Here is a 24,205-nt window from a genome sequence, read left to right as displayed (position 1 = left end):
CAAAATATTCTGGAGGCTTCCTGCACTGTTTTAAAGAGGTCCCATATCAATTCAGAATGAGCTTTATTGCCAAGTATGCTGACACATACAAGGAATTTGACAGAAGCTTCCAGTGCACAAACAATACAACAAGACAGAGATAATAATACAAAAATAGAATGAAAAAAAAAAAAAGTGAATAGAAAATATAAGTATATATAGAAATACACAATAAGACTAATATATATATATATATATATATATATACACATACATACATACATACATATACATATACACACACACACACACCCACCCACACATTGGTGGCCAAAAATTTGGAATAATGTACAGATTTTGCTTTATGGAAAGAAATTGGTACTTTTATTATATATATATATATATATATATATATATATATATATATATATATATATATATATATATATATATATATTCATTTATTTATTTAAAAACAAAACAAAAAATAGAAAAAAGGGCACTTTCTCTTGAGGAAGAAAAAGAGCAGGTGCTCAAGCCCCCTTTGATGTCTATGTGTGCATGTGCCTGAACTAGAGACTCTGATGTACTTATCCTCTTGTTTAGTTGTACATCTCTTCCACATCTCTTTCTATCCTTGTTAGAGCCAGTTGTCCTTTGTCTTTGAAGACTGTAGTGTACAACTTTGTATGAAATCTTCAGGTTTTTTGGCAATTTCAATTATTGTATAGCCTTCATTCCTCAAAACAATGATTGACTTATGAGTTTCTAGAGAAAGCTTTTTCTTTTTTTGCCATTTTTGACCTAATATTAACCTTAAGACATGCCAGTCTATTGCATACTGTGGCAACTCAAAAACAAACACAAAGACAACGTTAAGCTTCATTTAACGAACTAAATAGCTTTCAGCTGTGTTTGATATAATGGCAAGTGATTTTCTAGTACCAAATTAGCCATTTAGCATGATTACTCAAGGATAAGGTGTTGGAGTGATGGCTGCTGGAAATGTGGCATGTCTAGATTTGATAAAAAATGACTTTTTTCAAATAGTGATGGTGCTGTTTTTTACATCAGCAATGTCCTGACTATACTTTGTGATCAGTTGAATGACACTTTGGTGAATTAAAGTACCAATTTCCTTCCAAAACAGCAAAATCTGTACATTATTCCAAACTTTTGGCCACCAGTGTGTGTTATATATATATATAACACGTATGTACAAATACAAATCTGTTATATACAGATGCAAGGGAATGTATGGCAGAAGAGGTAGGGCATGTTGGATAAATATAAATAGACTAAGCTGTGAATTGCACATAATTATTGCTCAATGGGGCAGATTTAACTGTTCATGAGATGGATAGCCTGAGGGAAAAAAACTGTTCCTGTGCCTGATGGTTCTAGTGCTCAGAGCTCTGTAGCACCGTCCAGAAGGCAACTGTTCAGAACGGTAGTGGGCAGGGTGAGTGGGGTCCAGAGTGATTTTTCCAGCCCTTTTCCTCACTCTGGAAGTGTACAGTTCTTGAAGGGAGGGCAGGGGGCAACCAATAATCCTCTCAGCAGTCCAAACTGTCCTTTGTAGTCTTCTGATGTCCAATTTAGTAGCTGAACCCAACCAGACAGTTATTGAAGTGCAGAGGACAGACACAATGACTGCTGAGTAGAACTGTATCAGCAGCGCATGTGGCAGGTTGAACTTCCTCTGCTGGTGAAGGAAGTACAACCTCTGCTGGGCCTTTTTTACAATGGAGTCAATGTGGGTCTGCCACTTAAGGTCCTGTGAGATGGTAGTGCCCAGGAACCTGAATGACTCCACTGCTGCCACATTGCTGTTTAGAATGGTGAGCGGGGTTAATGCTGTGGTGTTCCTCCTAAAGTCCACTATCATCTCCACTGTTTTAAGAGTGTTCAGCTGCAGGTTGTTTTGACCGCACCAGTGAGCCTGCCATTCAACCTCCCTTCTGGATACAGACTCATCCTTATCTTGGATGAGGCTGATGACAGTAGTGTCATCTGCAAACTTCAGGAACTTGACAGAGGGGTCCTTGGCAGTCATTGGTATACAGGGAGAAGAGTAGTGGGGAGAGCACACATCCCTGGGGGGCACCAGTGCTGATCGTACATGTGCTGGAAGTGAATTTCCCCTGTCTCACTTGCTGGAGATCCACTGACAGATAGACATGGGAACAGAGTTGGTGTAATTGGTGTTATAGTAGTAACAGCACTGAATAAAATGTACCATGTTTACCATGGATTTTGAACATGTACCATGACATTCTTTTCATGCTACCTTGGAGTACCATCCACCGTAGTACATGGTACTGCACGTTTACAATGAATCATTTAGCAGACTACTTTATCCAAAGTGAACTGACTTGCAAATGAGGAACATCGCAAACAATTTAACTCACAAGTGCCAACAATATTTACAGAATTGCAATGCCAAGTTTTAAGGGTAAGCTACGTAATACAGAAACTAGAACAGAATCATTGGATATCATTCAGTTATCATTCAGTATACTGGTATTTATTAGCATCTGATACCATTACTGTAACATGGTACTGCCACAGTACTTTGTGATGGGGTAACTGTAGAAACCATGGCAATTTTTGCAGAAACTACAGTGACTATGGTAAATAAATAAAAACAAACTACTAAAATACTAAAAAGTACCATGGTATATCCAGGTGTTTGACATGGCAATACCATTCTTTGGTATTCCTTGGAGTACCATGTAGATACCAAAGTACATTTGAAGTCAGAAGTTTACATACACTTAGGTTAAAGTCATTAAAACTCATTTTTTAACCACTTCACAGATTTAATATTAGCAAACTATAGTTTTGGTAAGTCATTTAGGACATGTACTTTGTGCATGACATGAGTAATTTTTCCAACAATTGTTTACAGACAGATTGTTTCACTTTTAATTGACTATATCACAATTCCAGTGGATCAGAAGTATACATACTAAGGGGCCGTTTACACGACAACATTTTCAACTAAAAATGGAAAACTTTTTTTGCATTTTGGCTGTTCATTTACACAACAACAGTGTTTTGGGGCCTGAAAATGCAAACTTTTTGAAAACGATGCCATTATCGTCTCATGTAAACATACAAAAACGTGAATTTGTGAAAATGATGACGTCATGTGCACGCATATTACGTGTTCAGTCTATAGGCATGTGCGCGAGTACTTCAAAACAACGCACGAGACATTCAAAACTACAACGGCAGACTACAGGACTGTGTTTGTGCTGCTCAAGTTTGAGTTTATTGACTCTTCTCCAGCAAAGTGTAGATTTACTGCATCACTGCTATGACCAGCGATCGCCATCTTCATTGTTTGTATTCACCGCTCTGTGGAAGAATGCTTATGTGTGCAGGCGCGTAGTGTTTCTTTACAAAGTGACATCGCCAACTACTGGCCTGGCATGCATAATACAGCGTTTTTAATCATTTTCGCGGATCCGTGTGAACGGGGATCATTTTGACAACGTTGTCGTCTGTACGTGAAACTTTTCAAAAACGCAAATGAAGTACATTGTTTGTCATGTAAACGTACCCTAAGATATAAAGTATACATACTTTCAACATGTTGGAAAATTCCAGAAAATGATGTCAAGCCTTTAGACAGTTAGACAATTAGCTTCTGATAGGAGGTGTTCTGAACTGGAGGTGAACCTGTGGATGTATTTTTAAGGCCTACCTTCAAACTCAGTGCCTCTTTGCTTGACATCATGGGAAAATCAAAAGAAAAAAATCAGCCAAGACCTCCACAAGTCTGGTTCATCCTTGGGAGCAATTTTCAAATGCCTGAAGCTACTACGATCATCTGTACAAACAAAAGTACACAAGTATAAACACCATGGGACCACGCAGCCATCATACTGCTCGGGAAGGAGACGCATTCTGTCTCCTAGAGATGAACGTAGTTTGATGCGAAAAGTTCAAATCAATCACAGGACAACAGCAAAGGACCTTGTGAAGATGCTGGAGGAAACAGGTAGACAAGTATCTATATCCACAGTAAAACGAATCCTATATCTACATAACCTGAAAGGCTGCTCAGCAAGGAAGAAGCCACTACTCCAAGACCGCCATAAAAAAGCCATACTACAGTTTGAAAGTGCACATGGGGACAAAGATATTACTTTTTGGAGAAATATCCTCTGGTCTAATGAATTTTTTTTTAACTGTTTGACCATAACGACCATCATTATGTTTGGAGGAAAAAGGATGATGCACGCAAGCTGAAGAACACCATCCCAACCGTGAAGCTTGGGGGTGGCAGCATCATGTTGTGGAGGTGCTTTGCTGCTGAAGGGACTGGTGCACTTCACAAAATGAATGGCATCATGAGGAAGGAAAATTATGTGGATATGTTGACGCAACATCTCAAGACAGGCAGATCAGCCAGGAAGTTAAAGCTTGGTCGCAAATGGGTCTTCCAAATGGACAATGACCCCAAGCATGCCTCCAAAATTGTGGCAAAATGGCTTAAGGACAACAAAGTCAAGGTATTGGAGTGGCCATCACAAAGCCCTGACCTCAATCCGATAAAAAATTTGTGGGCAGAACTGAAAAAGCGTGTGCGAGCAAGGAGGCCTAAAAACCTGACTCAGTTACACCAGTTCTGTCTGGAGGAGTGGGCCAAATTTGTACTTAAGACGGCGCCGAGTATGGCTACTGCGTTGCGGGCTCCGACACAACATTGTAGTTTTTTTGTTTGTTTTGTCTACAATTCCAGACTCAGCCATCGAACCCGCGGGGTTCTCTGTGCACCGAGCGGACAGAGCGAAAGACCTCTCAGGTAAAAGCAGAGGTGGTGGTGTATGTTTTATGATCAACAAATCCTGGTGTGATCAGAGGAACGTACATTCTATCAAGTCTTTCTGCTCCCCTGATCTGGAATTTCTCATGCTTTTTGTCGACCATTCTGGCTACCGAGGGAATTCACAGCGTTCATTATCACTGCTGTGTACATCCCGCCACAAGCCAACACAGACCAGGCACTCAAGGAACTGTATGGGAGTATAAGCAAGCAGGAAACTGCACACCCTGAGGCCGCGTTCATTGTGACCGGGAAATTTAACAAAGCCAATCTCAAATCAGTCGCACCAAAATACCACCAACACATCAGTTTCAACACACAAGGGGACCGGGTTTTGGACCGTTGCTACTCTCCCTTTCCGGGATTGCTACAAATCCCTCCCCCGCCCACCATTAGGCAAATCGGACCACTCTTCCGTTCTGCTTCTGCCCGCTTACAGGCAGAAACTGAAACAGGAAGCACCCACCCTCAGAACGATCCAGTGCTGGTCGGACCAATCAGACTCTACGCTACAAGACTGTTTTGATCACGCAGACTGGGAGTTGTTCCGGTCCACCTCTGATGATGACATCGTGCTTTACGCTGATAGCGTAATGTGTTTCATCAGAAAGTGCGTAGAGGATGTTGTTCCGACCAAAACAATACGGATCTACCTCAACCAGAAACCTTGGATTAATATCGATGTTCTCACGGCACTTGATGCGCGGACCTCCGCTTTTAATTCTGGGAATGCGGAGGAGCATAAACAAGCTAGTTATGCCCTCCGCAAAACTATCAGAGCAGCAAAACGCCAGTACAGGAACAAGATTAAAGGACAGTTTAACACCACCAACACTAGAAGCATGTGGCAGGGAATCAATATCATCACGGACTTTAAAGGGAATAAAAACTTCGCAGTGAACACCGCTGCCTCTCTCCTGGATGAGTTCGTTTCGAGGGAAATAACACTGCCCTCACGGAGAGAGCTCTTGCAGCCGAAGCTACAGAGGTTAGTTCACTCTCCGTCTCTGTAGCGGATGTAACCCAATCCTTCCAACGGGTGAATATCCGTAAAGCCGCGGGTCCAGACGGTGTTCCGGGCCGCGTCATCAGAGCGTGCGCGAACCAACTGGCTGGTGTTTTTACGTACATTTTCAACCTTTCCCTCTCCTAGTCTGTGGTCCCCACATGCTTCAAAATGTTCACCATTGTGCCTGTACCAAAGCAAACCAAAATCACTTGCTTAAATGACTGGCGTCCTGTTGCTCTGACCCCCAATATCAGCAAATGCTTTGAGAGACTAATCAGAGATTACATCTGCTCTGTGCTGCCTCCCTCACTGGACCCATTGCAGTTTGCTTAGCACAACAACCGCTCCACTGATGATGCCATTGCGTCCACAATATACACTGCTCTCTCCCACCTGGAAAAAAAGAACACTTATGTGAGAATGTTGTTTGTAGACTACAGCTCAGCATTCAACACCATAGTGCCCTCCAAGCTTGATGTGAAACTCCGGGCTCTGGGCTTAAACAGTTCGCTGTGCAGCTGGATCCCGTACTTCCTGTCAAGCAGATGCCAGGTGGTTAGAATGGGCCGTAACATTTCCTCATCACTGACCCTCAACACTGGAGCCCCACAGGGTTCCTGTGTTCTCAGCCCACTCCTGTATTCCCTGTACACACATGACTGTGTGGCAACTCATAGCTCCAATGCCATCATTAAGTTTGCTGATGATACGACGGTGTTAGGTCTGATCACTGATAATGATGTAACAGCCTACAGAGAGGAGGTGCACACTCTGACACGCTGGTGTCAGGAGTACAACCTCTCCCTCAATGTCAGCAAGACAAAGGAGCTTGTGGTGGACTTCAGGAGAAGAGAAAGAGAACACAGCCCCATCACCATCAAAGGAGCACCAGTGGAGAGAGTCAGCAGCTTCAAGTACCTCAGTGTCCACATCACTGAGGAACTCACATGGTCTGTCCAGACTGAGGCCGTTGTGAAGAAGGCTCATCAGCGCCTTTTCTTCCTGAGACGGCTGAGGAAGTTTGGAATGAACCGCCACATCCTCTACACCAGCACTGTAGAGAGCATCCTGACTGGTTGCATCTCCGCCTGATACGGCAATAGCACCGCCCACAACCGCAAAGCCCTACAAAGGGTGGTGCGAACTGCCAGACACATCATCGGAGGTGAGCTTCCCTCCCTCCAGGACATATGTACCAGGCTGTGTGTGAAAAAAGCTCGGAGAATCATCAGAGACTCCAGCCACCTGAGCCATGGGCTGCTCTCACTGCTACCATCAGGCAGGCGGTATCGCAGCATCGGGACCCGCACCAGCCGACTTCATGACAGCTTCTTCCCCGAAGCAATCAGACTTTTGAACTCTTGATCTCTCACGATCAATATACATCAGCACTGCACTTTATTAATCTTAATCTTACACTGGACTGTCATAAATTATATTTTCTCTTAACAACACACTGGCAACTGACTATCAACTGACAGCCTGAATGTCAATACAGTACAATACAACCTACTGTATATTTTATATGTACTATATTTACTATTTTTTTATTGTATAATGTGTATTCTATATTGTGTGTATTGTATACTGTACATTGTATGTTATTATTTGTATATTGTGTTGTAATTATGTGTATATTAGATTTTAAATTGTGTTGTGTAAATCTGATGTTTATTGTAAATTGGTATATGTCTCATCACTGTCATGACTTCTATGTTGCTCGGAACTGCAGCCAAGAATTTCACACACTATTGCACTCGTGTATATGGTTGTGTGACAATAAAAGTGATTTGATTTGAAATTCCAGCAACTTACTGTGAGAAGCTTGTGGAAGGCTACCCAAAAAGTTTGACACAAGTTAAACAATTTAAAGGCAATGCTACCAAATACTAACAACGTTTATGTAAACTTCTGACCCACTGGGAATGTGATGAAAGAAATAAAAGCTGAAATAAATAATTCTCTCTACTATTATTCTGACATTTCACATTCTTAAAATAAAGTAGTGATCCTAACTGACCTAAGACAGGGAATGTTTTCTACAATTAAATGTCAGGAATTGTGAAAAACTGAGTTTAAATGTATTCGGCTAAGTGTATGTAAACTTCTGACTTCAACTGTATTTGAGTATGGTTATCATTATGTAACGTGGTATACTATATCAAAGTTCCATGGTATTTTTTTTGTTGCTGTTGTTGCAATACTTCTAAAACAGCACCTTAAAAGTAAAACCCAAACTTTAAACTCACAGCTCAAGGCATTGCAACAAGTTGTTCAGAATGCTTTTCTTTTTTTTTTTTTAGAGGGAGAGAGAGAGAGACAAAAGGCATCTGCAGTGTTTACGCCTGTTAGATGACAAACCTTCAGTTTACATAAGTATTAAAATGCGAAAGGATATCCTGCTAGTAATTGTGACATGATAAACAAGATTTGTTGCACAAGTGACTCAGCATAATGCTGTTCCCACTGTTCAAATGTGCAATTTGTTTTTTGTCTCAAAACTTGATTTGTGTGTCATGTCCCCCAGAAAAAAGAAAAAAAAAAAATCCTTTCATTTTATGAATAAGTAGTACAGAACACTGTACTGAGTCATTTTCACTGACTATTGAGTCATATTCACATACAGTCTGGAACAAGCATGTTTACCTCAAACAGTCTATGAAGAGGAGTAAATAGGTGTTTGTAGCACAGAAGTTTCCACTGCTGCAGCGGGAGTGGTTGAATGTGGTTTCAGAATAAACAAACAAAATGGAGAAGGTGTGTTTATGGGCCCATATGCCTTATATGGGTGAGAGGCACAGTAATAACCACAAACATCTTCACAGTAGTTACACAGAGCTAAGACGAATGCCATCCATTCATTTTTGTACATACCTCTGTAGGTAAGTCTGTGCTTGATAGATGAATGCTCTTTTTTTTCTGAATCTGCTGAACACTTTTTATACATTTGATGGATTATAATAGTTTTGGGCCAAAAACACTTCTAGAATATAAACATTTTTGAATTACATACTGATGTATCAATGATTGTTTTATTCATTCTTTAATATTTAGGCACATTTCTGTTCCAGGAATTGTATGCTAAGATGCTTGTATATATTAAAGCTGAAGTCCTAACTTTTTCGATGTTAAAATATTTTCTCCTACCCCAACTTAACATGCAGAAAAAACTATAAGTAAGCCAGTCATAGGTTGATTTCCTAAAAAACTGTAAACGCTGTGGGGCAAATTCATTTGCGCCATTATAACCCGTAGTTTTTCAGCACACAAAAAACAAAACAAAAACAATCACTCGTAATCTCATTTAAGCAGGAGCAATCGATGCTGAAGAGCTGCCTCTTAGTCTTGAGTATTTAAAATAAGTCTTCTTTGTATGTAAATTAGGCTCTTTATAAATAAGCACTTTAATCACAAAACTCAGAGCTATTTACCTGGCACAATTAATATTGCAACTATTACGGCCTGAGGATAACATGCTGTGATGGTCATGTCTGGAAAAGAGTTGGCAGGGCAACGAAAAGGCTAAAACAGTAAACCTTGTTTAGTTCAGAGTCAGCTGAACAGAAACTGTTGCTTTCACCACACCTATGTATTGAACTTGGTCTCTATTCAGTGGTGTAGTCGGGGCCATATGCACATATACGCCGTATGCTTACTTTTCCCAGGGCTGTTTGCATATAACGACTTCTAAGGATCAGTATTTGCGTATACCCTCTGTATACCCACTTGTTTTGCTGCTTCAGAAGTCCATAATCTACTGTCGTTAGTTTCCTTTTAACTGTATTGGATGTTGTTTTGTGAAACTGGAGATTCTTTGTTGTAATTGGTGCATTATCACTTGAATTCTACCATTCCCGGCCCCTGATAACCGCTGTCACTGCCATCATCGACTGAGGGAATTTATGACAGTGAGTAGAGAGAGAGAGAGAGAGAGAGAGAGAGAGAGAGAGAGAGAGAGAGAGAGAGAGAGAGAGAGAGAGAGAGAGAGAGAGAGAGAGAGAGAGAGAGAGAGAGAGAGAGAGAGTCACCCTCACACTGAAGCAGTATCAGGTAAATTAATTAACAAAATATGCCAAAGGTCCTGTAAAATAAGGAATCGTCCCATAATCAAGGGAAAAGATTGCATTGGGGAAAAGATCAGTGACAATCAGTGTGTGTTTTCTGTCAGAAGCAAGATAATTTTGTCAAAATCATATAGCATTCAAGTGCGTTAATTCTTTCCCACCACTGGGATTTTAAAACACCTGTAAATGCACCTATTCATGACATGCCATTAAATTGTATTGCATATGTCAGAGATCTTCTGGAAGAGAGAGAGGGGTAAGAAAAACTGCATTACTGCATTAATTCAAAATAATAGTACAGTAGTACAGGTGTAGTTAAAACACTAAATGTAATTTTCTTACATTTCCCTTATGATAAACACTATTTACTGCCAAAACAATGACACTAATCCAAGGAGAAATACACTATTTTCATGTTAAGCCTTTTCTCTCCCATTCTTTCTTCTTCCTGGTCATTGTATTAAAGCATTTTTCATTTTAAGTTTAGTAGGGGACGTTCACACTGAATGCATTTTTGCATCTGTCCGGGCTGTTTTTCAATGTAAAGCAGCGTCTCGCACAGGAACGCCTGTAAATATGGGTCATTCCTACAATTATGTGTCATTTAAGTCCCCTTTAAAGTGTGTGTGTGTGTGTGTGTGTGTGTGGTATTTATATTGTTTAAGTTCACCCGATTACAATGTTGATAGGCTTGTTAAAAAGAATAAACACTTTTTATAGTTACACACTTCTATGGGCTTAAAAGTTACATTTTAAATAATGGAAATCCTTTACTATTGCACTGTCATTTTCTCATGTCCCAAAAACTGCACATCAAACATCTTTGACAAAAATAAATGCTAATAAATCATTGGATTTCTATTTTTCCCCCACATACAGTTAAGAGTTTAGTGTTACATTCTCTCACTAACATGCAATCTTTTGTGTTAAATGTGTAATTTTAACAGCGATAGTGGAGCTTTTTTGTGTGTCGCTTGATTTATTGCGCACCCTGTTATGTCATGATACTATGACCTTTCATTGAAGATATACTGTATGTTAGGAAATGACATCACACACTGGAGGTGTACATCACCAATTCTGTAAAATTACTTTGAGTTATTTGAAGTTTGTAACTCCTGTTTTATTTATGTTTTCCTTTATTTTGTGGTGTTAGTCATATGTGGTCAAGCATAACATGTCCATCCTGTTATGGGAAGACATATGGGAAATTAATATAATTTAAAATGTCAATATAAAGTATTTATGTTAATAGAGATAAAATCTTAAATATTAGTTTACAAATATGTTTGCTAGATATCAATCACAGACCATGTAGTGGCTCATTTATCCACTGAATGTCCACCCTGATGCTGCCCATTTAACTGGATGGACATCTGATTTTTTTAGTAATTTAGCTTGACCAGTATGACTAATACAATCTTTAATATGTCCCTGTAATGATGAAACATGAAGAAACTTGTAAAAGTATGTTTTATTTTTCAAAAGTTTCAAAGCCAGAATGTCACCGAATTGTAGGAATGACCCATTTACGATATGTACAGAGTTGCAGTTCCACCGAGAGTTGCAGATTACGCAGTCTACAGTAACAGTAAAGTGCAATCTATAGTGCTCGGCTATATATCGGTCGACCACTTGTCTCTACCAAACACAAAATAAAGGTATAAAATAACAATTTACTCAAATAACCCCAAAACATAAAGATCATATTTCCATGAACTTGCAAACTGAATCTGAATTATATTAATACAGTAATCAACTTACTAAATCACTAAAACAGACAAACAGATAAATTACATGAAAGAATGGATCAGTCCAATTTTCTCTGGCACAGCATAAGAGTAGAGCTAAACTTCACTTCTACTTTTGTTTGCTGACACATGGAATGTAGCTGCTCACACTATGCTCCAGAGTCTCCTATAACTCCTTGCTGTTTTAAAGTAAATTAATATAAGCATGTATCCTTAAATATGTATCATTGATGTTATTAATAAACTGTTTGAACGGCAATTTTCCCTGTGCTTATTATTTCACTTGGGGATATTGTTTAAACTATACTTATTATTAACAAAAGTACAACCAAATTAAACTCTAAATGTAAAAATAGGACAGTCATTTGGCACTATGCGAAGGCTGGTCACTTAGAGGCGAGCTCCGCTTAAGTTTTGCTACAGTTATCCTTTTAAGCAATATTAACAGGTGAGAACTGTAATAGTTTTGTTTGCTAACTGTACTGGGAGGGCAAGATGTTGAAAAATGTGAAATCGTCTGCCTGTGGGGACATTAAAAAAACACTTGCGTTCCCACGCGTCGGATGCCTCGGAGGATCAGGATGGCCAGTCGATGGTAGCAATGAGCTTCGTGAAGTAGGTTGGGAGATCTCGAACATTTATGCAGTGCTGATGAAAATCTCGACCGACTTTGGAGGGCCTTGCAGAAATATGTCGGGCGATCACATCTATGGAGGAGAAACTTTCCACCCTGATCACAAGAATGGACGATGTTGAAAAACGGATCATGTTTCTGGAGTCAGCCGAAAGAGATCTACAGGCTAACCCGCCTGCTACCAAGGCTGATGTGGAACGTGTGTGGGGAAAAACTAGAGGATATGGAAAATAGGAGCAGGCTTAAAATTTTTAGTTTCGTTGGAATCCCAGAAGATATGTTGAAGTTTTTGGACAGGCTCATTCTGAATTTGATTGACACAGTGGACCGCCAGCTTGAAATTGAGTGCACCCACAGAGTTTTCGGTCAGCTTCTCGCGGCAGGTGACAGACCCCGATCTATCCTGGCAAGATTCTTGCAGTCGGCTGACAGAGACTTTGTTCTGCCAGCGGTGAGAAGTAAAGGCAAGTTGTGCTGGGAGGACCACAACATCATGGTTTTTCTGGACTTTGCTAGTATGACACAGACAAAGCACAACAGGTTCAAAGAGTGTAAAAAATTGCTTCACCAACAGAATGTGGGCTTCGCACTGCTTTTTCTTGCTAAGCTGAGAATTGACGGCAAGTGTAGTCGCAAGACTTTTACATGCCCATGACAAGCTATGGCCTTCATTAAATCAATGGATCAATTTTTTTATTTTTTATTTATTGTTGAGTTCATTTGTTCATTTTGTGGGTTCGATGTGATTATTTACTGGGGCTTATTTTATAGAATACATTTTTATGCAATTTAATGGCACGGTTATGTTAAAAGAAAAAAGAAAAAAAAAGGGGGGGGGGGGGGGGGACACACCGGATTTGAGCAATAGTTTTGTGGAAAATCTTGTGAGTGTGCATGGACCATCGGATTTCCAGGGGATGGATGCCAGTTGGGACTGTTGTGCGTGGGGTTGAAGCAAATTTTTTCATCAATGTTGGAAAAAGGTCCATATAATTTTGCCTTGGGAACACAATTTATCTTTACATGTCAATATGTCTCTTTAATATAGGTAAAATATTTCTCTCCAAGTGGAATGTTAATGGGCTGGGCACCCTATAAAAAGAAGGAAGGTTGTGTCTTTCCTTAAGCATACATTTTTTTATATTGTGTTCCTTCAAGAAACTCACCTTTCTTCAATGGATGCTGAAAAACTTGGTAGGGCATGGGGTGGGCATGTGTTTTGCAGTACTGGTTCAAGTAAGAGCAGGGGAGTCATAATATTGATAAGTAAGCATTTACAATTCAAATGTCTCAAACAGATCAAAGACAAGTTAGGAAGAGTCATTATTGTTTTTACTGAAATACAGGGGCAAAACCTTATTTTGGCTAATATTTATGCACCCAACGCTGATGATCAGAACTTTTTTATAGGTCTTGAGGGAAAGCTACAAGCAGCTGGGATCCTTCATGATATAGTTATGATTCAATCTTTTACTGGATACAGTCCTTGATCATAGTGATGCAAAGGTGTGTAGACCCTTTAAAGCAACATTGACACTTCAGAGGATGTGTAAATAATCTTGGTCTTACAGACATTTTGAGACTTCTGAATCCATCTGGGAGAGACTACACCTTTTATTCATCAGTTCATAAGATTTACTCTAGAATAGATTTTTTCTTTATATCTAAGTCACTTATTCCATCTACCACTGACTGCACAATTGGGAACATTTTAGTTTCAGATCATGCTTTGGTGTGTTTAGAGATCTTGCCACATATAGAGAAAAGAAAATCATATAGATGGCACTTTAATACATCTTTTCTACAGGACCCAGCATTTCAACAAATGTTAAAGACAGAAGTCAATGTTTATGTAGAAAACAACTGTTCCTCAGTGTTCTCTGTGGGTGTGGAATGGGAGGTGCTTAAGGCAGTTCTTAGGGGGCAGATCATACAATATACCTCATTCATTAAAAAGATCAAAGCACAAGAATTCATAGAATTCGAAAAGAGTATTAAAAGTGCTGAAACAGAGCTGAAGTGCCGAATGTCATCCAATGGTCTTAGAGAGTTGACCCAGCTAAAATATAGGTACAATACTAATCTGTCTCAGAAGGTTAAATTTAGGTTATTCAGGACAAGACTCAGGGGACAAAGCAGGGAAACCTCTTACCAGATACATAAAACAGAGAGATTTTTTTCCACCATTCCTTCAGTGAAGTCTTCTGGAGGCAATATATTTACTTCTGCCACAGTAATTAATAAGGCCTTTAAAGAATTCTATTTCGATCTTTATAGCTCCACGTCTTCGTCTACCAATAAGGATATTAGCAACTTCATAGAAATATTAGGACTTCCTAAATTGACAAGTGATCAGTAAGACTTGCTTGACTCAGATATTGCTTTGGAGGAGCTTGTTGAGGTAATTAAAGCCTTGCCAACAGGTAAGGCCCAGGGCCAGATGGTTTGCTGCAGAAGTTTTTAGATGTTATGTCACAGAACTGGCTCCAATTAAGTTAGAAGTTTACACAGAGTCATTAAAGAAAGGGAACTACCACCAACCATGATGCAAGTGCTGATCAGTCTCATTCATAAAAAGATAAGGACCCAAATGAATGTAAAAGTTATCATCCAATTTCCCTGATCCAGTTAGATGTAAAAATATTGTCTAAAATTATAGCTAATTGAAGCAGAGTTATTACATCTCTTATACATATAGATCAAGTGGGGTTTATTCGTGGTAATTCAGTTCTTCTGATAATATTAGACATTTTATAAATATTATGTGGTCAGTTGCGAATGATCAGACCCCAATTGCTGCCATCTCACTTGATGCTGAGAAGGTGTTTGATAGGGTGGAATGGGACTATCTTTTTAAGATTTTGGAAATGTACGGGTTTGGGAACACTTTTATTGGGTGGATTATGTTACTTTATAAACAACCGTTAGCAGCAGTGCAAACGAATGGATTAATTTCATATTATTTTTCTCTTGGTAGGGGAACCTGGCAAGGCAGTCCTCTCTCCCCTTTATTGTTCTGTCTTGCCCTGGAACCATTATCAGCCGCAATAAGAAAAGAGGTTGATTCTCCTGGTGTTGTAGCAGGAGGTGTGGTGTATAAACTTTTACTCCACGCAGATGATATATTATTATTTGTCTCCGACCCTAGTACATCTATGCCTAACCTCCATAAAATTATTAAATCTTTCTCCAAATTTTCAGGATACATGGTGAATTGGTCTAAATCAGAAGCTCTTGCTCTGACAGCATATTGCCCTGCCACGGCTTTCCAACCTGGCACCTTTCAATGGCCCAAGCAAGGCATTAAGTATTTAGCCATTTTATTTCCAGCGAATTTGAGAGATTTATTTAGAGTTAATTTTGACCCATTAATGAAAGGTTCTCATGTGATGTGGATAGGTGGGCTTCACTACATTTGTCTATGGCAGGGAAGGTCAATGTTATAAAAATGAATTGTCCTCCCTGGCACAACACTGAACAAGCATTCCTTGCTCCAATCTCACCATTGCAAAATCTTTCTATCAAATTGCCTAGAGAAGTGAAAATGCATCTTATTATTTCACACTTTCAGTATGGACAAATGTTTCCCATTTGTTTAATTTTTATATTTACCTAAATGTTTCCTCAAATATATGGCTGAACCCCAAACTGTGTATTAACAATTCCCTTTTTTCTGGAAAGAATGGTTGGAGAGGGGTGTAGCTATACTTGGTGACCTTTATGAAAACGGAGCATTGAGATCATTTGAAAATATAACACAGCAATTTGGGATTTCTAGGTCTCAATTTTGCAGGTATTTATAGTTGCGCCATTTACTTTGTACTATATTTGGTGGTATACAGCCCCGTAAAGCTGCAGACACCCTCTGTTTGGTGCTCACAGCCTTTGGAAAGTGGCATGAAGCGTCAGTGTATTATTCCTCATTGATTAGGGGTCTTGGTGACTGGGCCTTAACAGCTCTTAAGAGGTTATGGGAAAGAGATTTTAACTTGGTATTGGAGGATGGGGAGTGGGAAAGTATTGCACTAGGGATGCAAGGGTACGCCTTATTCAGTTTAAGATTTTTCAGCGTTTCTACTGGACCCTCTCTAGATTGTTTAGACTTGGTTTAAAAGACCTACCTACTGGCAATGTCAGTTGGAGGATGGAGACATTGTCACAGTCTGTCTCCCCCATGTTTCCTAGGACTCTTATTTTGAAGTGTTTTCCCGGACTACATTTCCCAGTATGCACTGCCCTCATCACTGCCATCTGTTCCCCAGTCATTCTCACCTTTTTTCCATTCCCTCATTAGCCCTTGTATGTATAAATACCCTCTAGTTTAGTTCCTTCTTTGTAAGTTCTTGTTTGTTGTTGTTTTGAGTTCCCATTTGTTTTTCACTGTCATCATTTTTATTAAAGCCTGCAAATAGATCCTTCATCTCCCGTCTCATCTCAGCAACTACTCGTGACAGAAAAACTGACCAACATGGATCTAGCGGCTGTCCGAATTCTGCTACTCATGCAAGGGGACCGTCCAGTTGAGGATCACATCTGTGAGTTTTTAGAATTAGTGAATTTAGTGTACTATCCAGACCACTCTCTGGTGGTTTTCTTCCGGACCAGTCTGAATAGTGCACTGAAGGAACTGATGCCGCCAGCTGATCCTCACTGGACCCTCTGTGAATATGTGGAGAAGGCTCTGGAACTTTGCGGTTGCCATTACACAGTGGATCATGGCGGGAACCCCGGGCCAAATCCTGCATCTTCGGCTCCTTGCTCCAAGCCTTTCACGGCTCCTTGCTCCATGCCTGCCATGGCCGACGAGCCAACGCCCATGCCTGTAACCTCAACCGTCCCAAAGTCAATGCCTGTAGCATCACCCGTTCCCATGACTATGCTCCCAACTGTCCGGAAAAGGAGGAGAAGGAAAAGGACACCACGGAGGTCGTTCCCCAGTCACTGCCAGTGCTCACGACCATGGAGGTCGTTCCCCAGTCGCTTCCAATGCTCACGACCACAGAGGTTGTTCCCCAGTTGCTGCCAGTGCTCACAACCACAGAGGTCCTTCCCCAGTTTCTGACAGTACTCACGACCAAGGAGGTCGTTCCCCAGTCGCTGCCAGTGCTCACGACCACAGAGGTCATTCCCGGTTGCTGCCTGTGCTCACGACCACAGATGTCTGTTCCCAGTCGCTGCCAGCTCTCGTCGAGCCTCCCACGGCACCGCCTTCCATGGCTTCACCCCTCGAGCCTCCCACGGCTCCGCCTTCCATGGCTTCGCCCCTCGAGCCTCCCACGGCTCCGCCTTCCATGGCTTCACCCCTTGAGCCTCCCACGGCTCCGCCTTCCATGGTTTCGCCCCTCGAGCCTCCCACGACGACTCCTCCAGCAGTTCCGCCCGCTCCCCCAGAGACTCCTCTTCCAGCAGTTCCGCCCGCTCCTCCAGAGACTCCTCTTCCAGTGGTTCCAGATTTTGCTGTTTTAGAAGGAAATTGGTACTTTAATTCACCAAAGTGGAATTCAACTGATCACAAAGTATAGTCAGGACATTACTGATGTAAAAAACAGCACTTTCTCTAGAAACTCGTCAGTCAATCATTGTTTTGAGGAATGAAGGCTATACAGTGCTTGAAATTGCCCAAAAACTGAAGATTTCGTAAACAGTTGTACACTACAGTCTTCAAAGACAAAGGACAACTGGCTCTAACAAGGACAGAAAGAGATGTGGAAGGCCAGATGTACAACTAAACAAGAGGATAAGTACATCAGAGTCTCTAGTTTGAGAAATAGATGCCTCACCTGTCCTCAGCTGACAGCTTCATTGAATTCTACCCGCTCAACACCAGTTTCATGTACAACAGTAAAGAGAAGACTCAGGGGTGCAGGCCTTATGGAAGAATTGCAAAGAAAAAGCCACTTTTGAAACAGAAAAACAAAAATAAAACATTAGAGTGGGTAAAGAATCACAGACATTAGACAACTAATTGGAAAAGAGTGTTATGGATCTTAACCCTATTGAGCATTTGTGGGATCAACTAGACTGTAAGGTGATTGAGAAGTGCCCGACAAGACATACACATCTATGGCAAGTGCTACAGGAAGTATGGGGTGAAATGTCACCTGAGTATCTGGACAATCTGACAGCTAGAATGCCAAGGATCTGCAAAGCTGTCATTGCTGCACGAGGATTTTTTGATAAGAACTCTTTGAAGTAGTTTAAGATATTCAGATTTTTTTTTTTTTCAAATTGTAATAGTAATTTTTAACGTTATTAATGTCCTGACTATACATTGTGATCAGCTGAATGCTGAATAAAAGTACCAATTTCTTTCCATAAGAGCAAATCTATACTTTATTCCAAACTTTTGGCTGCCAGTGTATGTTCTGTTTATTCTGTTTTTTATATATGAATCAATAAAAAGTGTTAATAACAAAAATGTAAAAATAAACACAAACATTAGTAGGGGCCAAATAATATGTGCGGTGTGCTACATATCTGGCAGAGTGTGTCAGGCCGTGGTGGTCTTCTGTATCCTCCACAATATAGCACTCAAATCCGATACACATGATTGGAATTGTGACATGCAAATTGCGTTCAGCACAGATTTTGTGGATGCATTTGCACCATTGCCTGATCTGCATAATTCGTTTAGTGAATCAGCTGCTAAACCAGTGCAGACAGCGCATGCGAATAAATGGTGCTTTTACCGGGTACAATTTATACTTTGTGAATTCCCCCTGTGTCATCGTGGCACTATAAAAATTGCTCTGTTTGAGCGGTAAATCTTTCTGAAACAATACCATTTGGTTGCTCTAATGGCACAGAAAATTACACACTTAAGGGTTGCACTTTATTTTACAATATGTGTACTTTCGGTATACTTACAGTGTACTTACCCAAGAAAGTACTGTGTAATATTAGGTAACTTAATGTAATTAATGTACTTAATATGGGTAAAGGTTAGGGTTGGGGTTAGGTTTAGGGTTAGTAACTAGTAATTACTGTAGTTGCTGTAATTATATAGTACGTAACTGTAGAACAGTACTGTAAAATAAAGTGCTACCCACTTAAGTTTTAAGCGATGAAAAAGCTAATAAACAGTGTTGTTATGCTTTTTTTAGTAGTTTCTTAATACAGTATATACAACTTTTTCTGTCTTTGTGTAGGGCTGCAATCCAGTCTGTGACACTACTCCATTTATAAGCTCTGGCGGAACAATCCCAGTGGAGATACCCTAAAAAAGTAACTTATTTAAGGGTGAAAAAGGCTTTTTTATACTGACTTACTTAACGTAACTAAAGCACCATGGCACGTGAAGAGGACTACTACACCCTCATGTCGGGGCTAGAGGAGATTGATTTAGAAGGGAATGCAGTGCCTAGCGATCTTGTGCTAATTGGTGACCATGCCTTTCCACTTGCCATGAATCCAAGAGGTCAGGTTCTGATGGCTGCATCTCGTTATGGCCAGGGACGTATTGTGGTGTTGGGACATGAGGAATACCTAACACGCTTCCCTGGCCTGGTTGAAAATGCTCTTATGTGGCTTATGCCATGTACCGGTGATAACAGCATTGTAGGGATTCAGGGGAATTTACGTTCAGTAGCTGACAACTTGGTCTACTCCCCTATCAAGACTGAGCTAGGAGACTTTCGGAATGGATTAGCTATCTATGTCTCTGATGCTTACAGTGTTGACACCTATGCAAAGGATTTAATTGCTTTCCTCAAAGCTGGGGGCGGTTTGCTAATTGCAGGACAAGCCTGGAGTTGGACTGACACCCATCCAGAAGAGAACACTTTGTTAAACTTTCCTGGAAACAAGGTGTGCAGTGTCGCAGGAATTTACTTTTCCGAACACCCTGGAGAACTTGGCAAATTTCCTGTGCCCAGAAATATCCCTTCTTGTTGGCTAGCTGTTTCGTAAGTTCTGCATTCATTTTAGCCTTTTTCAAAATATACAAATGTTTCAAAACATTTATCTAACTGTTTGTGTTTTGTTGCTATTTTTCAGAATAGGCAAGGATTTTAAGTGTGACTTAGAATTCCTGTTACAAGGGGTGCCTGAGTTTGACATCCAAGGTGGGGCTTTAGCATCTGAAGTCATGGTGCATGGACCATTAGCATTTCCTATTGGAGTCACCCAAGCTGGTAAAGCATTCATTGCTGGTGCCTACTATGGACAAGGGCGAGTAATTGTGGCAACCCATGAAGGTTACCTGGGCCGTGAATCTCTGTCCACTTTCATGATTAATGCTATAAAGTGGCTTGATGAGGGTCGTAAGGGTGTTATCGGGGTTCTCTCCAACCTTAGAGAAGCCCACAAGATACTGAGCAAATCTGGTCTAGATTGTCAGTTGACTGGCTTCAAAGAAGATCTTAGCGTCTATGTCTGCACTTCCTACAGTGATGCCCAGTGTGAACAGATCCAAGATTTTGTTGCTGAAGGTGGTGGTCTTCTTATTGGGGGTCATGCCTGGTATTGGGCGCAGACCCACTGTGGTTCCAATGTGATGACCGAATACCCTGGAAATCGCATTCTTAACAAGATGGGGTTGTGTATCTTGGGCAACACCTTGAGTGGAGGACTATACAAAGCCCCAGAAGTAGAGCATAGCTGTAGAGAGGGGTACCACTTTCGCAACATGCTGCAGCGCTTTGCCGAACATGTAACCCAGGGGAAGGAACTGACTGCTCATGAACAGGGCTGCTTGAAGCAGCTTGGCAGTGACTGTGCGAGTTACCTCCGCATGCAGGCTCATGACTGTGCTGCCTATACGTCAATGGTAGCGCTTCTTTCTGAAATGGTGAAAGAGGTAGGTGTTCCACAGGTGTGCAGTAACTGTCCTGTTGAAAGTTCCAAGGACCATCTGATGCTCCATGTTGGGAACGAAGTGTACAAAGTGTCACCCGACCCTGATGCCCTTCTGCCCTACATCATCAAGGACAGACCCAACCTGCCCACTGTGTCTAATGCAAGAGTTCGCATTAGTGCCGACACTGCAGGTATGAATGGTTTCCTGCCAAATTTAGGGGGAAAGGTTATTTATTTATTTTTTTAAGTGTTAGGGCTTTTTATACTGAACTAAACCCTGGGTTGACATAATTTTTAACCCTCGGTTAAAGTCAGTTTCAACCCTGGGTTAAGCAAAGTTTGAAAGGGGGTTACCATCACGTTTAACCCTTGTCTATGAAACCCTACTCCAGAGCATACCTCTGTATACCTTTGGCACAGTAATATGGGGTTAGCACCCCAAAGCGGTTGTCAAGCACTGTAACACTGTGCTCAAATTCCAAACAATTTAACTTCGACCCTGTTGCCATAGATCATTCGAAGCTTCAGCCAATGATCACTGGAAAAATCCAAGAACTTATCACTGCGTGGGTGCTAAATTCAAAACAAGACTTTCTCTGCAGCTCCTTTAATGTGGGGATCAAAATGGCATTTGATGCTGGTGTTGAGCAATGCGAGTTATGTGAAAGCCCCTTAACGGCCGGTTGTGTAGCAATTGACTACTAATCAGAAACTGAACAGCAATATACAAATTAAATGTTAAACTAGGGTAAAAAATAAATAAATAATTATAAACCCACAGTAAAGTATGAACAGTTTAAAAAATGGAACAAGATAACCTAGGATTATGCTAACCCAGGTTTTGTAATGACCCTTGGTTAACAATTTAAAGTTTGAAAAACAATGTTGAGTAGTATAACAACCATTTACATTTTAATAAAATTTGTTTATTGTCTCTTAAATGTTGTTACTTGTTTCAGCTTGTGAAGAATGGATAAGCACAGGCTTATATCTTTCTCCTGGTATGAAGACATACATTGCACTACCTCCAGAGATCACTGGGAAAAATTGGAAGGTGATCAGAAAGTTTGTACATTATAGTACATTAATTCAAACATGTTTCCAATCAGAGACATCAAGGAATGTATTCCTTATATAGATATACTCATACTACAACTTGATTGCCATTAACATGAGGAAATATCAATCCATGCAGGTGCAGATTGGTTGCCAGACAGATAACATTGGTGGAGCTAATGTTCTGAAACGGGCTCCTGTGGTTTGTGAGCGATTCCCCTTGGACACAGAAATGGTCCAGCTCTGGAATCTGTGGGGAGGGTTAATCTACCTAATAGCACCTCCCAAATGCAAAGTGGAGGGGGTGGAAATTGTCGTGCAGACCGCAGTTCAGGCCCCATACTTCAAGTCTGGTAAGAAAGCTGAATAAATATTTAGTGAGCACCATTTGACCATAAAATTAGCCGTTTTTACATTTTAGATCGATTTACATTCAGAATGTTTGTATAAATGTGTTACAGTTAAGCATTGTCACACCAAAATTCATAAATGTGTGTGGTAAAATTTGGAATCTGAACTTGCTTTGTCCCTCAGGAGAGACCAGTGTTGCTGACTGGGTTGGTGGGATCCGTCAGGCACCAGCCCCCTGGGCGGAGCTTGAGTTTGAGAACATCATCATCACGTTAGAATCAGCAGTGATAAGGAATCTGGACAGCCCCGATGAGGTGGCATCACTTTGGGATTCCATAATGAGAGGCATAGCTGACCTAGCGGCAAAGCCTGCCAAGTTCCCCCGCAAGGAGCGATTTGTTGCAGATGTTCAGATCTCTCACGGTATGCAGTATTATTGAATACACAATGGGCCTCATTCACTAATAATTTAAATGGATTTTGCAAAGGAATGCACAGGAAATGTTTTCATGAAAAATTTCCAGCTGATTTTCAACAGGTGCTTACACATGAATTTAAAGATTATTTATATATGTATGTGTGTGTGTGTGTGTGTGTGTGTGTGTGTATATATATGTATATATATATAGGGAAATCTCCAAATGAGTTGACCTTGGTGAAACAGGGTGGACCTCTATTCTGTGCCTAATTTCATCATTGGATGAATCAGTCCACTCTCTCCTCTCCACCAACAGCTGGTGTGTGGTGAGGGTACTGGCGCACTATGGCTGCTGTCGCACCATCCAGGTGGATGCTGCACACTGGTGGTGGTTGAGGAGAGTCCCCTGTTCACTGTGTATAGCACTTTGAGTGTAGTATCAGAAAAAGTACTACATAAATGCAACATTCATTCAGTATTCATTGTGAATATAATGAAGTGTGCCCCATTCTTCAGCCTTTTTATTTTAGTTTATTTTTAGAAATTTACCTTAATAGGTCATATTGATGCAATTGTAATGGGGTTGTCTCTGCGTTGTGTTGAATAAAGCACTCGATTGACACCATCTCACACCTTTGGTGGATTTTATTCTGTTTAAACACACTGAAAAGCAGTGGTCAGCCCCAATAATCATGCTCACGCATATTTCACCACAACCACTCTCTCGGCTGGTGCAAATCGTAATCTTTATGTATGATCAATACAGGACAGGTATTCAGTAAATAAAAAATTTATTAAATTAATTACAGTATTTTTTCTGGGGAGCACTCACCCACCATAACCACTCTCTCGGCGCGAATCTTAATGACCCAACCGGAACCAGTTCGCTCACAGCACCAGCCAATGGGTGGAGAGTGCAACTTAAAAATAATTAAAGGGTCATACACAAAATTAAGTAAAGCAAGTGAAAGTGACCCTGTTACACAATGAAAAATGAAATGGCCATTGAAATAAATACAATATAGTAAAATAAGAATTATTGCAATAAACATTATTATTAGATACTTTTCAGTCCCCCTGCTTTTCACAGGTGTTGGCTGGGTTTCCCGAAGCACTAAGAAGAAGGTTAGTAGCGCTTAAGTAGTACTTAATCTCTATGGTGCATTTCCCAAAAGCATCGTTATCTAAGTAAAAATGTTTGTAAATTAATGAGAGCTTTGAACCACTCTTAAGTCCATTAAGTGCAACTTAAATGTATCTTTCTCGCATCTTTCACATTTTATCAGAGACAAAGGGACATTGAATAAATT

General features: G+C 40.5%; 2 protein-coding genes across 4 annotated transcripts in view; one reads left to right on the top strand and one right to left on the bottom strand.

Annotated features, from left to right (window-relative positions):
- LOC127429543 (TRPM8 channel-associated factor homolog) overlaps positions 1 to 24,205 on the top strand; it is a 30,000-nt gene that overhangs the window by 645 nt on the left and 5,150 nt on the right. The window contains exons 1-6 of one of the 3 annotated variants that reach the window (XM_051678655.1): positions 8,671 to 8,707; positions 19,423 to 20,178; positions 20,270 to 21,261; positions 22,030 to 22,124; positions 22,266 to 22,479; positions 22,661 to 22,900. In XM_051678655.1, coding sequence (XP_051534615.1) covers positions 19,562 to 20,178; positions 20,270 to 21,261; positions 22,030 to 22,124; positions 22,266 to 22,479; positions 22,661 to 22,900 — 2,158 coding nt within the window. In that variant the 5' untranslated portion in view covers positions 8,671 to 8,707; positions 19,423 to 19,561. Of the gene's footprint in view, positions 1 to 8,670; positions 8,708 to 9,827; positions 9,876 to 19,422; positions 20,179 to 20,269; positions 21,262 to 22,029; positions 22,125 to 22,265; positions 22,480 to 22,660; positions 22,901 to 24,205 lie in introns of those variants that run through there. The other 2 variants (XM_051678654.1, XM_051678653.1) reach the window with 2 other exon arrangements.
- Positions 550 to 8,524, bottom strand: LOC127429578 (uncharacterized). The gene is made up of 2 exons (XM_051678701.1): positions 8,472 to 8,524; positions 550 to 2,146 (listed from the first exon to the last, which is right to left on the bottom strand). The coding sequence occupies exon 2, from the start codon at positions 2,033 to 2,035 to the stop codon at positions 1,307 to 1,309; it is 729 nt and encodes a 242-aa protein (XP_051534661.1). The 5' UTR covers positions 2,036 to 2,146; positions 8,472 to 8,524; the 3' UTR covers positions 550 to 1,306.

The sequence above is a fragment of the Myxocyprinus asiaticus genome, chromosome 39, assembly GCF_019703515.2.
Source record: "Myxocyprinus asiaticus isolate MX2 ecotype Aquarium Trade chromosome 39, UBuf_Myxa_2, whole genome shotgun sequence".
NCBI classification, from domain to species: Eukaryota; Metazoa; Chordata; class Actinopteri; order Cypriniformes; family Catostomidae; genus Myxocyprinus; species Myxocyprinus asiaticus.
The sequence above is the reverse complement of the archived record's forward strand: the minus strand, read 5'-3'. Positions and strand labels throughout refer to the sequence as shown.